Here is a 15,035-nt window from a genome sequence, read left to right on the forward strand (position 1 = left end):
TGTAGATCGGCCGTTTTCACAATTTCTGCCTCTGATATTTGACAATTTGACCAATATTTAATTTGTCATTTTAGAGGTATTAAAAAGTCCTTAAATTGTCACTTTAGAAATGTGCCGATACCCTCTCTATATACTTAGGAGAACTTTTTTTTTTTTTACAACAAGAGTTCATGTTTTCGATTGTAATTAGAGAAAAGAAAACATGAGTTTTGAAATGTTTTCATTTACTGTTTTCTATCGTTTTAGCGATTTTAGTGATTTCGATTTCAGTGGGTGGGGGCATGCGTACAAGTGGTTAAATATGTCTTCTTAGACACAATAAGCCCATTCCCAAGATCTTTCATGGGCAGATGTGACTTATGGGGGTGTTACTGTAAATGGTAATAAAGAAATTGAATAAAGGTCGTCGGACGTTACAGACGGCGTGTGTTTATCTTATGGTCACATGGTGCGTTCCGTGGGTCGCAACGCAGCGCGAAGATCTGCTAATTTCAGTAGTTTGGGCAAACGTCTGATTTCCCTTTTGGGCCTTGAGCTAAAAAGTTTGGGAACCACTCACTGTCCTAGAAAATAAAATCCATACAGCGTAGACTAGGATAAACAAGTGATGATAAATGAGCAGACAGAATGGGAAGGGGATCATTATAACGTTTAAGCTGATGAATGATTATCACTGTGGTTGTGCTGGTTTGTGTTAAACTGACTGAGTGTCAGTCAGGGTGTGATGACTGTTTGTTCTGCTGCAGAGCAACAGGCTGAGACTGCAGCTCATTGAGGAGCAGAGGACCGGGCCCACTGTGACCGTGTACAGGCAAGTACACACATCTCATATTAAAGGAGTAGTTCTCCTAGTTACACACCCCATGAAGCCTTGGATCCGTGGAGATTTATAGTTTTCATTGCATTCCTCAGCCGATAATTTGATGATGCTCAGTAGGAGACTGATGAGCAGCCAGCCGGTCATCAAATCATGTGCTCAGGAATGCAACGAAAACAAAAATAAATCTCCATCAACTCATGGGTTGAGTAACTGATAGGAAATAAGTCATTTTTCAACCACACGTCTCACATTAACAATACCTCAGATTAAAAACATGTCGTTAACAGGTGGAAAGTGTAGTGACATCCCAACGTAGTTTTATTACTCACTCACTCACTCACTCACTCACGTGCACGCACGTGCGCACGCATTGCTTGGAAATACACCTAAATGCTGCTGTTCATCTCAAGACATAGTGGCCCTCATTTATCAATGGAGTGTACAAACCGGCTTAGTTTTTACCCCAGATTTCGACTTCAGGTGAGGTGTATAAAGCGATCATATACAGCCAATCCTAGCGTACGTTTGGTCTGTCCTTTGATAAATCTCACGGCTGAAACCGACCATAATTTAAAGAACTTGAAACGCCCCAATGTTATGACCTGAACAACCGGAACACGACCAAGCGGCGTAACAACGAATGGAATGATAAATGCTGACAATTGCGGTGATCTCGCCTTAACGTCTTTTTTTGGGGGGGGGGTCTACACCACTTTGATAAATGAGGGCCACTGTGTTCACCACGTCTAAGCCATGTCATGCTTACTGTGTGTGTGTGTGTGTGTGTGTGTGTGTGTGTGTGTGTGTGTGTGTGTGTGTGTGTGTGTGTGTGTGTGTGTGTGTGTGTGTGTGTGTGTGTGTGTGTGTGTGTGTGTGTGTGTGTGTGTGTGTGTGTGTCCAGATGTGGAGACAGCGTAGGAGTGTGCAATGGACCTCTTATTCCTCACACAGGCCTCATCAAGTTCTTCAAAATGTTACAGGTACGTGTGTGTGTGTGTGTGTGTAATTACTGACGTACATCCCGAATATACATTTTGTTGTGTTATTTTTCACTTTTTTGTGAATTCATAATCTCTTGTCCACCGTCGCTCCATATTTGGGCCAGACTGAAGCCATCAATATGACGTCAGCGACGCGTGTCTGTCTGTGGGCTAAACTCTCAAACCACTGAGAGATGTAACAACACTATTTTCTCCTTCCTGATGCCGATTACATAACTTGTATATCGGATAGATAGTAAGAATTATTGGCATATTGCATGGGTATTCAACTGGCGGCCCGCGGGCCAAATGCGGCCCGCGGGGACCTTCCTTGTGGCCCCTGGAGTAATTTTGAAAAAAAAAAAAAAAAAAAAAAAGATTTTGAAAAAAAATATATATATCCAAAATCGTTTTTTTTTTTTTTTAGACGAATGAACGTTATAGGTATGGTTTGCGCGATATGAAACGTGAGCTTCATCTTACCATAATCACAGTAATCCCTAATCATATTCCATCATATTCAAGTGAAGAGACTCCAGTCTGAGCACTGCAGCAGAGTGGAGTGTGTGTGTGTGTGTGTGTCTGCGACCCACCTGATCCTCGTTGAGCATCGTTAAAGCTTCAAAGAAGGCAATTGTGTGTGCTGTGCACTGCAATAAGGTCGACATCTAGCATCGAAGCCAGGTTGGCCATCACTAGTGTGATGTAGTTAGCACTAGGTTTTAAACAAGAAAGCATGTGTACAGTAACAGTTGTCAACTTGTTGAACAAAAATTAAGCACATTAACATGAAAAGTATTCTACTTGAAAGGTATTCTGCTTTGCAATGTAGTTAGATGAAAATGTGGTTGTTTGTGAAAGTGTAGTAGTGAAAATGTGGTCGTGCCCGTTGTTTCAAGTGTTCATTAGATTAATAGCTGGGGGTGGGGGGGGGGGGGGGGGGGGGACGTTAGTGCGGCCCCCGGCCCCTTGGGTTTCTGTCAATGTGGCCCCCTGGACAATTTTGTTGAATACCCCTGGCATATTGTCATTATTCAAAATAAAGCCCTACTTCATCATACAAGACTGTTGCACAAAAGTAGTGAAAATAGCCGGTCTACAAGTGTGCTATTTTAACTCATTCCCTGCTAGGCCCGATAGTCCCGAGAATATTTTAATGTCTCTACCTGCCAGGCCCGATAGTCCAGAGAATTTCCCGTTTTTGAAAAAAAAAAAATGTATTAGGCATGATAGCAATCGCGAAATTGCATGTTTAACCCCCATAGCAACCCCATCTTTCAAACATGGCAGCCATCTTTGTTTACATTTTAGGAAAACATAATGGCTGCTATCTCATGAATGCCTGAACGGATTTCCATTCTGATTTTTTTGTTTGAAAGCTGTGAGCAATGTGGACACACGTGGTGCATGATCTAGGCATGGGTGTGCATGATCCGTGCACTATGAGTACGAACTACGAAGGTATTCTTAAAAGACGGGAATGTGTTAAATCGTTTTTAAAATGATAACAATAAAAGGAAGGTTTGGACATAGACAACGACGATTACACTGTAATAAACCACCGATCATGTCCCATCCAGGTGTCCCCGGTGACCTTATCCAATCAGCCGCAGACGTCGGGTGTGATGCGCTTGCTGGGCGTGGCGTTTCCAGGAGAGCGGGAGTGGAGGGAGTGGGAGGAGCAGAAGGAGGAGGCGAGGAGGAGAGACCACAGGCGCATCGGCACGGTGATTATGTCACGATGATGTTGTAGAAGATCAGTGCTTCTCAACCTTTTCAGGCCGGGACCCCCAAAATAATCCTATATTAACTCATCTACTGCCATTTAAATATGCCGCCTTTGGGATTTCCCCGCCAGAAGTCTCCATAGACTTCCATGTAATTTATAGTGCACAGATCATGCACGCCCATGCACAGATCATGCACCATGTTTGTGCAGTTTGTTCACAGCTTTCAAACAAAAAAATCCGATTGGAAATCCGTTCAGGCATTCTTGAGATAATAATAGCCATTATGTTTTACATGTTATGTAAGCAAAGATGGCTGCCTGTATGAAAGATGGGGTTGTATGGGGGTGGAACATGCAAAATCGCGATTGAAATCATGTTTACTAGATTTAATGGGGTCCAAAAATATTTTTTCAAAAAAACAATTTTTTTTTACTTGTCATAAGCAGAGTTGACACATAAATATAACTCGTCAAACTAGTCATAAGCATTAGATGAGTTAACCAGGGACCCCGCCACCCTACGAGCACCAAGAAATTGTGAAAATAGCCGATCTACATGCTCACAACTCCTCGCAACGCAATTTCACAATTTCTGGCTCTAATGTTTGACAATTTGGCCAATGTTTAACCCATTCAGACCGGGTACACATTTTATTGTATGGGAGGGGCTTACATGTACAGTATGTTGCAACATATTTGTTTTTGTTGGCTAAATTCTGATTTAGGCCTAACTATAGGTTAGGCCTAAATGGGTTAATCAGTCATTTTAGAGGTATTAAAAAGTACAGGTAGGGACTCCCCCACCCTGACGAGCACTAAGAGTCGAGGCATTGCCTTTTGTATAACACGGTTCTATTGTAAAAATAGCCGATAACAATGTTTCACATTAAGCTAATCATCTGGGGGCCCCCCCAAAATCATTTGGGGACCCAACTGGGGGTCCCGACCCACAGGTTGAGAAACATTGTAGTAGATCTCGTAGCTGTCGAGCTGGAACCTTGAATCTCTATATTTCATCTTTTTTTTCATGGCGTGGCTCGGCAAGTAGCTATACTGTAGCCCAGTGTTTCTCAACCTTTTTTCTGCATGGGCACACTTTTCATGTCCCAAGAATCCATGGGCACGCCAACATAATACGGGGGTGTAAATATCATCACTGTCGGGAAGAAACCTTGTATCTCCAAGTTTCAAATGTGTATGATTCTTTGCAAAGTAAAGCCCTGCTTCATCATACAAGGCTGTCGCACAACAGTAGTGAAAACAGCTGATCTACAAGTGCGAGGCGTTGTGTGCTTGTAGATCGGCTGTTTTCACTAGTTTAAATCATTTTTAAAATGATAAATACAATACTGGCTTTCAAGCAGTTTCAAGGGGCACACTTGACCCTTCTCAGGGGCACACCAAAGGTCCCTATAGGCACAGTGGTTGAGAACCACTGCTGTAGCCCTGTGTGTGTGTGTGTGTGTGTGTGTGTGTGTGTGTGTGTGTGTGTGTGTGTGTGTGTGTGTGTGTGTGTGTGTGTGTGTGTGTGTGTGTGTGTGTGTGTGTGTGTGTGTGTGTGTGTGTGTGTGTGTGTGTGTGTGTGTGTGTGTGTGTGTGTGTGTGTGGGACAGGGAATTGCTACTTTGTGGGGACCTCATGTCCCCACAAAGATAGTACAATCGGAGGAAAAAAACAAGTGGGGACAAATTAATACGTCCCCACAAGGTGTTTAGGGGTTAAGGGTTAGGGTTGGGGTTAGGGTTAAAAATGAATGGAATGTCCCCACAAAGATAGTAGACTATGTGTAATTTTGTGGGTGTGTGTGTGTGTGTGTGTGTGTGTGTGTGTGTGTGTGTGTGTGTGTGTGTGTGTGTGTGTGTGTGGTGCTAACCTCACAAAATGCTGGACCGATGGGCGACAAACCTTGTATGCACACACTGCCAGTAGGCCACGGAATACCACTGACTAGTTTTTATTTACAAGGTTCCCAGGGTCATGAAATCTCCTGGAAATGTAACGTTTCCTGAAGTTACTGGAAATAAAAAGTTAGAAAGTTTTCCAAGCTTGTAATGATTTTTTTTTTTTTTTCAAAGGTAGTTCTGAGCTGCACAAGCCGTGTGAGCTCGGCCTAATATATACGTGATGAAAAGAATAGATCTGAAAAAGATGATTGCTATAGGCCTGGAAATAGGGTAAAATAATGTGGTAAATACAGGGAACCCTGTATTTTTTATATTATATTTCATGCATGTTAAATAATTGTAACTGTTGTGTTGTGTTTACAGGACCAAGATCTGTTCTTCTTCAATGACGTCAGTCCTGGAAGCTGCTTCTTTCTGCCCAAAGGAGCTCACATTTACAACACACTGACTGACCTGATGAAGGTACACACACACACACACACACACACACACACACACACACACGTGCACACATAGACATGAAAGGGGGCTTGAGCCCCTGCCCTTTTATCCGTCTGTAAAAAAGTGCCCTCTCCAGACCATGAATGTAGTTTTTACTATGGTGAAAGAAATGCAAATGCCCCACTTTCCATGCCATACCTGAAGGCAGCATTCTAGAGAATGTTCTTGTCCAATCTCTCCTGAACTTGAATGCAGCATCTTATGTTGAAAGAATTGCCCTCTCTGTGTAGAAGCCAAGCATCGAAAATGGCCGACCTCCAAGCTCACAACACATCGCGCTGCGACGCGTTGTGAGCTTGGAGGTCTGTTATTTTCGATATTTTCACCAAAAGGCCCTTTTAGAAATGTCAGCCCCTGCCTCTCTGCATGTCCCTGCACACACACACACACACACACACACACACACACACACACACACACACACACACACACACACACACTATCAACGAATACACATCACGTCAGTCTTCATTCCATCTGTCTCCCCCTCTCTTTTTATGTCTGTCTCTCAGAAAGTTTGTAGTATTTTATTTTTTAGGATACAATTTTTAACAACATGAACCATATTGAATCCCAATGTCTTTATAGATTAGCTTGTAGATCGTCTATTCTATCCAAACAATATTATATGACGAAGTTAGGGCTGTCACGATTATGACATTTTACACAACTTTTAATTGTCACTCAAATGATTGCGATTAACGCAACATTCAACTTTGACAACATTCTGATTATAGATTTAGCTCAAATGGCCATTCATTTAAGGTCATTAGCTATGTCACATAATGATGTCATCACGCGACATCGTTATTATTACATCAGATGTAATTGTCCTTTTAATTGCCGTTATTGTATTTTCAAGCACAACACCATTCAGCAACTTCTGGGAACATATTGAACTACCTTCTGACAACCTCTATTGTAAATTAGTGGAACTGATTCGCAGTGGTGCTGATGTGTGAAATGATTCACTGGACGATACATCTGAAAGGAGGACCTAAGGATTCCTACCCTTCTGCTGTGGTAGTCAGATACAAGCTGTACTCATTTGGAGGATACGACAACTACCTGGACAACCCTGATCAGATTGAAGTCCACATCTTCAACACAGTGTCTTTGCGTTGGAGGAAGTTGCCCCCAGTGACAAATGGAAGAGTACAAAGTCCCATTGAGGTTCCTTCCGGGCGCTTTGGCCACACAGCTGTGGTCGTAGAATAAATTGTCTACATCTGGGGAGGCGATCCTTACTGCATTGCGCTTTATGCCTTTGATGTTGACACCCACAGCTGGTTCAAACCCAATGTTTCTGGGACTATTCCAGGAGCAAGGTGCCATCACTCAGCCTGTGTCCTGGAGAAGGTCATGTATGTGTATGGAGGAAACACAGAGATGATTGAATATACTAATGACATCTACAAGTTGGACACCACCATTATGGTATGGTCTTTAATTAACACCAGTGGAACTCCACAACCTGCTTCATACGGTCACTCTGCCACCATCATCGGGACAAAGATGTTTGTATTTGGAGGCTTTGGGGGCGGCTACTACAACACCATCAGAGTGTTTGACACAGAGACCAACTGCTGGCTGAGCAAGCCTTCTGGACGCCTTATCCCAGGTGAACGTAATTTTCATGCAGCCTTTGCCTACAGTGGAGAGCTGTACGTATTTGGTGGCTGGAACGGGACCCAGCTCTTCAATGATCTGTGGAAATTCAGTCCAGAGACCTTTTTCTGGAAGCAGGTTGAGCCCAAGGGCAAAGACCCCTATAGGATGGAAGGGATGTGCTGTTGCATGGTGGGAGATACTATCATCCTCCATGGCAGATACAAAGAGGACATCCTCACTTCTGTTGGCCTGTACATCCTAGACTTGAATCCCAGCCTGAAGACGTTATGCAAGCTAGCAGTCACTCAGCACGGTCTGGATGAGTCTGAACTACCACATGACATCAGGTGGGAACTGGCAGCCATGACTACCAACAGCAACAGAGACAAATGATGACACCCCAGGGTGGGGGTCCCCTGTTCAAATATATTTATTTTGGGGGTCACGGCCTAAACAGGTTTGAGAAGCCCTGGTATAGAGCATTAACAAATTCATTCACCAGGGGCATTGACAACTCATTGTTATGACTTCCTATCTAGCCACGCATTATAAAAGATATATATTTTAAAGAGAAAACAATAAAATAAAATAAAAGATAAAGCGAATATTCGACTTCGGTGAACAACGTCGAATAGTAGTCCAGTAGCCAGCCCATAGAGCCCCATTGTGAACCCGGACATTTTGAGTACCCTAAAGTTTTATGTTAGAAATGTTGAGTATGGGTCCCCAGCAGTTAGAAACTGCCGGATGCTAACTTGCATATTTTGGGCAATTTTCATAATTAGCATAATTATATTAAATTAGCATAATCACCTATAATAATGGAAAATATGTCAAAAACTGATTGGACGATTTGAACAATATTGGAGTGGTTTTGGGGGTTATTGAGGATGCTGAATCCATTTTTGACATTTTCTAAATTCAAAACGGCCGTTTTAAACCAGAAATAGCCATATACCAACTTAAATTGGGATGATTTTGATACTTTTTTGTTGATTTTGATTATGAATTAAATTATAAATGTGGTTATTTATATGCTTATAGATTATCTGCATTTCAAAAGCAAAATATAGACAATTCACACAAATTATTAGTACAATGACTGCCACAATAGCCTATCAAAAATAGTCACTTCATCATTTGGAAAATTAACAAAAAAGTATCAAAATCATCCCAATTTAAGTTGGTATATGGCCATTTCCGGTTCAAAACGGCCATTTTGAATTTAGAAAATGTCAGAAATGGATTCAGCATCCTCAATAACCCCCAAAACCACTCCAATATTGTTCAAATCGGCCAATCAGTTTTTGACATATTTTTCATTATTATAGGTGATTATGCTAATTAAAGCTAATTATGCTAATTATGAAAATTGCCCAACATATGCAAGTTAGCATCCGGCAGTTTTTAACTGCTGGGGACCCATACTCAACATTTCTAACATAAAACTTTAGGGTACTCAAAATGTCCAGGTTCACTTTCTGGCTACTAGACTATAGTGACTTTGATATTTGAATATTTGGTGAATGCCCTACCGTTTACTCCAGTCAGCCTCAGATGAACTGCAGTGTGCTCTCAGTTTACACAGAACATGTTAAACTCATTGCTTTCATTTCATTTCCTACAAAGTGTTTCCCCCCCTTTATCATCTGTCCATCTCTTATCCTCATATCTCTGCACTACAGTAGGAAGGATTGTTGTAATGGATGGAACATGGAGGCAGCCGGTGTATGTTTAGTCAAACACTTAAGCCCATTACACGCGTGTGTGGGTGTGGGTTTGGGTCTGGGTGCTGTACTGTATTTGTCAGGGGTCTTCAACGTTTTCAGGCCAAGGTCCCCTTAGTTGAGAGAGAGAGATGAAGCAAGGACTCCCATAACCTTTTCATAGATTCCATATAGTTTCATCGTTTAACAGCACGATCATCAGTGTATTTTGGATTCATGTCAGTTTGTGTTTTCAGATATTTAACCACTTGAACCGTCAATACTTAAAACTAAACTTGACCGTTCACTTTTTTTAGTATTAACTCATCTAGTGCCTTTCGCGTGATGTCACGCGATAAGTACTAGAGTACGTATAGTGCCGAATGCGTGATGTCGCGCGAAAAGTAATATATTACTGTAACGGCGAGTAAAAATACCTAGTACAATGGCCGACGCTCCGGAGACGAAATCCGCGCTGATTTGTCATCATCACGGCTCCACGAGCACACAATAGTCATCCCATAACATTGAGGTGGACGGCCGATCTCATCTTTAATGTCCATTATCTCAAAACAACACTTTAGAAGCGAAGATGGAGGCAGATGCTCGCTTATAAAACACATGTATAAACGCTCCTATGCAATCCAGCATGGCACCACGTAAACAATGTTCGGTTCCGTCGCAGGATCCGATGACGTCAGACCGGAAGTACTTCCGGTCTAGACTTCTGGCCTTCAAAATAAGACAATGGCCGTTAATGGGGCCGGGAGGGGGCACTCTGGACCCCCTAATCCGTTAATGTCCTGGGCTCTGGATGAGTTAATTTTATGGTTGTTTGGTCATTATTTTCTTTTGTCTCCACCAGGCCAAAGGCATGGCTTTCTTCTTTTTTCTGACAAAATTATTAAAATAGAAATACTATTTGAAAATAAATGAATTCAAAATACTGGCACAGCTAAACATATCCACATGGGCTTCTTTCAGCCAATGTTCACTTCAGAATAGGGACCAAGAGCTGTATTTTGATTGTCTTAACTCATTGAGTGCCAGCCTATCACCACTAGAGGGCGCCCAGTGACCAGAGAATAATAGAGATATGCTGGTAATGCATGCCCAAGCCCTGGAGCCATGACTTGCCTGAACACTTTCCTTTGTGCATGTACAGGAAGAGGATGAAGTTAGCTTGAAGTTAGCTATTGGCTACCAAGCATTTTAGAAGCCTTATTTTCGTCAACTTAGCCATGATTAAACCTTGCACACCTCATGCATGGGAAAAAAACAGAGAAGAATGAGCTCTAAAAAATCCAATGCAATCCTGGATTGCATTGGAGTGGATTTGTGCAGTTTGTTCACAGCTTTCAAACAAAAAAATCCGATTGGAAATCCGTTCAGGCATTCTTGAGATAATCGCCATTATGTTTTACATGTAATGTAAACAAAAATGGCTGCCCTGTATGTTAGATGGGGTTGTATGGGGGTGGAACATGCAAAATCGCGATTGAAATCATGTTCACCAGATTTGATGGGGTCAAAAAAAAAAAAAAAAAAAATCAAAAAAAAAAATTTCAAAAAAAAAAAAAAAAAAAAAAATTTTTTTTAAAAGCCGAACTTGTTCGGGATCGGCACTCTACGATACGCTAATAAAGCCGAACTAGTTCGGGATTGGCACTCAAAGAGTTAAGTACCAGCTCTTATGCCTTAACTTAAAGGCCTGTCCATACTGTTTCAGACCACCAAACGTTTCGCCAGAGAGTTCCGACTTTCAGACGTGCAGCTTTCCGAACTCTAATTTGGGTTAATGCTTTTCAGAAGATGCAAGAGACTTCATCTTGTAGTTGAACCGGACCTTTCTGACGAAAAGTTTGGTGGTCGGAGACAATATGAACAGGCCTTGAAGTTAAGGCACAAGAGCTGGTACTTAAAGGGCCACTTCACCTCTGGTACAACCAGATCTTATTTTCTTGTTGTTTGGGACACAATCAACACAATCCTGAGTTATTCTTTCTGTTCAATCTGTGTTTTGAGATATTTTAGTATTTCAGCTGTGCTAGTGATGCAAAATGCATCATATGATGCAAAATGCATGACTAGCACAGCTGAAATACTAAAATATCTCAAAACACAGATTGAATACAAAAAATAACTCAGGATTGTGTTGATTGTGTCCCAAACAACAATAAAATAAGATCTAGTTGTCCCAGAGGTGAAGTGGCCCTTTAAGACAATCAAAATAGAGCCCACTGTATCATAAAATAATGGGTGATATTGCATTAAATCATCGACAGGAACAGAGAGACCAATATAGTTATACCTCACATAGAATATAAATATTGTAATGTAATGTTTTCTGATTTGTCCCTAGAGTGAATATAAGAGGCGGGGCTTCCAGGAGGTCGTGACCCCGACCCTGTACAGCAAGGCATTGTGGGAGCGTTCAGGCCACTGGGAGCATTACTGTGACAACATGTTCACCGTGGCAACCGAGGACTGTACCACCTACGCTCTGAAACCCATGAACTGTCCTGCTCACTGGTACACACACACACACACACACACACACACACACACACACACACACACACACACACTTATGTTCATGCTGTCACACATGTGTGTCAGTACCCAACAATCAGTGTTGCTTGGGTAATCTCTTGGAACAAATTGGATCTCGTAACATACACATACATACTGTACATGCACGAGCGCGCTCACACTTACATGCACACACTGTTGCCATTCTCTAGATCGGGGTATTCAATGTTTTCAGGCCAAGGACCCCTTAGTTGAGAGAGAGAGATGAAGCAGGGACCCCCAGATTCCATATAGTTTCATTGTTTGACAGCACAATCATCAGTGTATTTTGGATTCATGTCAATTTGCATTTTCAGATATTTAACCACTTGAACTGTCAATACTTAATTAACTTGATCTTTCACTCTGTACTTAGTCTGCTCTTTTTCCCCTCTACACCAAAGCTCTTTGCCAAAAATAGATGATCAACAAGCTCACAACGCCTGTGAGCTTGTAGATCTACTATTTTTGGCTAAAGTTCTCAGAATATGGACGCTAGGGTTCAAGTGGTTAATATAAAAAAGGAGAAAATAAAGTCTCTATCACTCAACGATTTGGAGGGACCCCCTGTAGTAACTCTGGAGGTCCCGGATCCCCTGTTGAAGAGCACTGCTCTAGATTCAAATGAGTTTTTGCTAATTCTTGGTGTGTGTGTTTGCGTGCGTGCGTGCGTGTGTGTGTGTGTGTGTGTGCGTGCGTGCAGTGTGATGTTTGAGCAGGCAGTGAGGTCGTGGAGGGAGCTTCCTCTCCGCTGGGCAGACTTCGGGGTCCTCCACAGGAACGAGCTGTCCGGGGCGCTGAGTGGCCTTACGCGCGTCCGCAGGTTCTGTCAGGACGATGCACACATCTTCTGCAGGCCAGAGCAGGTACACACGCACGCACGCACACACACACACACACACAGGGCTGTCACGATTATGGCATTTTACATGACGATTAATTGTGCTTCCGTAGGTTGACAAGCTTTATGAAGATGATGATTTCCTTTAGCCAGAAGCACTTTGCACCTGCCCACAGAGCCAAAACTACAGTAACTGGTGTAGTGACCATGGTATTACTGGGCTTAACTGACCAGCAAACTGGCCTGACCTGAACCCCACAGAGAATCTGTGTTGTGTTGTCAATAGGAATATGAGTGACACCAGACTCAACCACACAGATGAGCTTAAGGCCTCTATCAAAGCAAACCTGGGCTTCCATAACACCTCAGCAGTACCACAGGCTGATCACCTTCATGCCACGTCCCATTGATGAAGACATTTGTTCAAAAGTGTTCTGTACCAAGTAGTGAGTGCATAAACCTTTCAGAAGTTAGACATTTCTGTATTATAAATCCTTCTTTTGAGTGGTTGTGTGGAATATTCTAATATTTTGAGATGCATGCCATACAAATCAAAATGTTAACAAAAAAAGCTTTTGAATATTTCACTGCATGCACAGTGAACCTAAAGTATATGAAAGTTTAAAAATAATAATTATATTACAGAAGAAAATTTACTTTTACACAATATTCAAATTTTATGAGAAGGATCTGTCTGGAACTACACCTCCCAAAATCTGAGAAAGGAAGCAGTCTTCTTTTCGTCATTTCTGTTTAACTCATTGAGTGCCAGCGCCCTCTAGGGGCCAAAGAATGCCAGCGCATCTCTCATAGGCGAGCGCTTTAGCTTCCAGAACTTCACCTTCCAGGACCTGACGTGCTCACGTTCATGCACGGCATGGAAATGTCCCGAATGAAGATGCTAACAGAATGGCTATTCCCATTTTGTCATCTAAAAGATCATTTTTGGGCGATTTCGCCGTAAATAAACCTCGCGCCGCTTCCCTATGACACAATCCAGAGATATAAGCCTTTAAAGATGTGGTCTTTCATTGGATTAGGCGGAGATTGGCGATTGCGTTCGCAAATAACGTCCGGCCGGGACGTTGCTAGCTTTCGGCTAGTAGCTACAAAAATCAGGCCAGGCTTCAGAAGGCCTCTTATCATTTTTATTCATTTCATTAAATATCCCGGACTAGTTCGGGATAGGCACCCTGGAATACGTCGCGCCGCCTACAATGAACATTGGGTGAACATTGGGGGGGTCTAAACTTTATTTTAAACCATTTTCAATGGAATATATCGTCGGACAGAGTAGAATGGCTTGCTGGCTAGCGGCTAGCGAGCCGGGACCACCCACGTTGCTCCAAGCAGCTCGGGGTAAGTAAAATAGCAAATAAAAAATTGTTTTTGATCCCGAATATCCCGAACTAGTCCGGGATAGGCACTGTATGAGTTAAAATACAACATATTTTTTTAATTCCCTTTTCTCAGCTATTACGCTTCCAGCCTTCCACCATTCATGATTACTGAACATCCTATCGTGTTTTTGCAAATTTTGCCACTGGCGATATCCTCATGGCCTGCCAGCGGTCCCCGGCCCATAGTTTGGGAGACATTTCCGTAGATGCCTTTGACAACACTGTTTTTGTTCTTTTAAAAAGAGAGGGGGAAATGACTGTGGCCAGAACAAAAGGCTCTCAGCCCGACTCCGCTGAATAAATAAGTTAGTAAGTCAGTTAGTAATAAAGAATAAATGAGGGTTACAATAAAGAGACCGGAACAGAGTTAACCCATTTAGGCCTAGAATTATTGAATGCTTTAACCCGTGAAAAATAGCAGATATACAAGCTCACAGCGCGGCACCGAGTGCCGCACTGCGAGCTGGTAGATCTGCTATTTTTAAAAAAGTCGTGAAAATGTGTGCAAATCTTTGAATATGTATTTTCAAAGCGAACATTTGTAACTCAAATTTTGCTTCTGGGGGGTCCCTGGAACTAAATATTTTGAGATGCGGGTCTGTGGCCAAATAAATATCATTTTGGGGGTCCTTCACATGAAAAGGTTTGAGAACCATAGTAGTCTCTCAAGAACAGACTAACTGAGCTCCAGTTAAGTGAAAAGGACCTTTTCTTTGACGATGGCTGGCCATATTGCTGACATAGAAACATACGTTTTTTCAAAAACCCTTAGAAGGATTCAAAAGACACTTATAGAATCGGGTCCAAATTCAAATTTTCAAGATTTTTCAAAAATAGCAGATCTACAAGCTTGCAGCGCGGCACCGAGTGCCGCGCTGTGAGCTTGTATATCTGCTATTTTTCAATAGTTAAAGCATAAAATAATGATACACAATAACGTGTACCCGTTATGAATGGGTTAATGTTAGACCA

At 42.2% G+C, this 15,035-nt stretch overlaps 1 protein-coding gene across 1 annotated transcript in view; it reads left to right on the forward strand.

The window, feature by feature from the left end:
• Nucleotides 1–1,712: 1,712 nt before the first annotated feature.
• tars2 (threonyl-tRNA synthetase 2, mitochondrial) overlaps nt 1,713–15,035 on the forward strand; it is a 40,924-nt gene continuing 27,601 nt past the window's right edge. Inside the window, exons 1-5 of the mRNA XM_080750221.1 lie at nt 1,713–1,800; nt 3,381–3,527; nt 5,797–5,895; nt 11,614–11,783; nt 12,526–12,688. Coding sequence (XP_080606347.1) covers nt 1,792–1,800; nt 3,381–3,527; nt 5,797–5,895; nt 11,614–11,783; nt 12,526–12,688 — 588 coding nt within the window. The 5' untranslated portion in view covers nt 1,713–1,791. The remainder of the gene's footprint in view (nt 1,801–3,380; nt 3,528–5,796; nt 5,896–11,613; nt 11,784–12,525; nt 12,689–15,035) is intronic.

Source organism: Nannobrachium achirus (genome assembly GCF_963921795.1).
Source record: "Nannobrachium achirus genome assembly, chromosome: 2".
In the NCBI taxonomy this organism is placed as follows: domain Eukaryota; kingdom Metazoa; phylum Chordata; class Actinopteri; order Myctophiformes; family Myctophidae; genus Nannobrachium; species Nannobrachium achirus.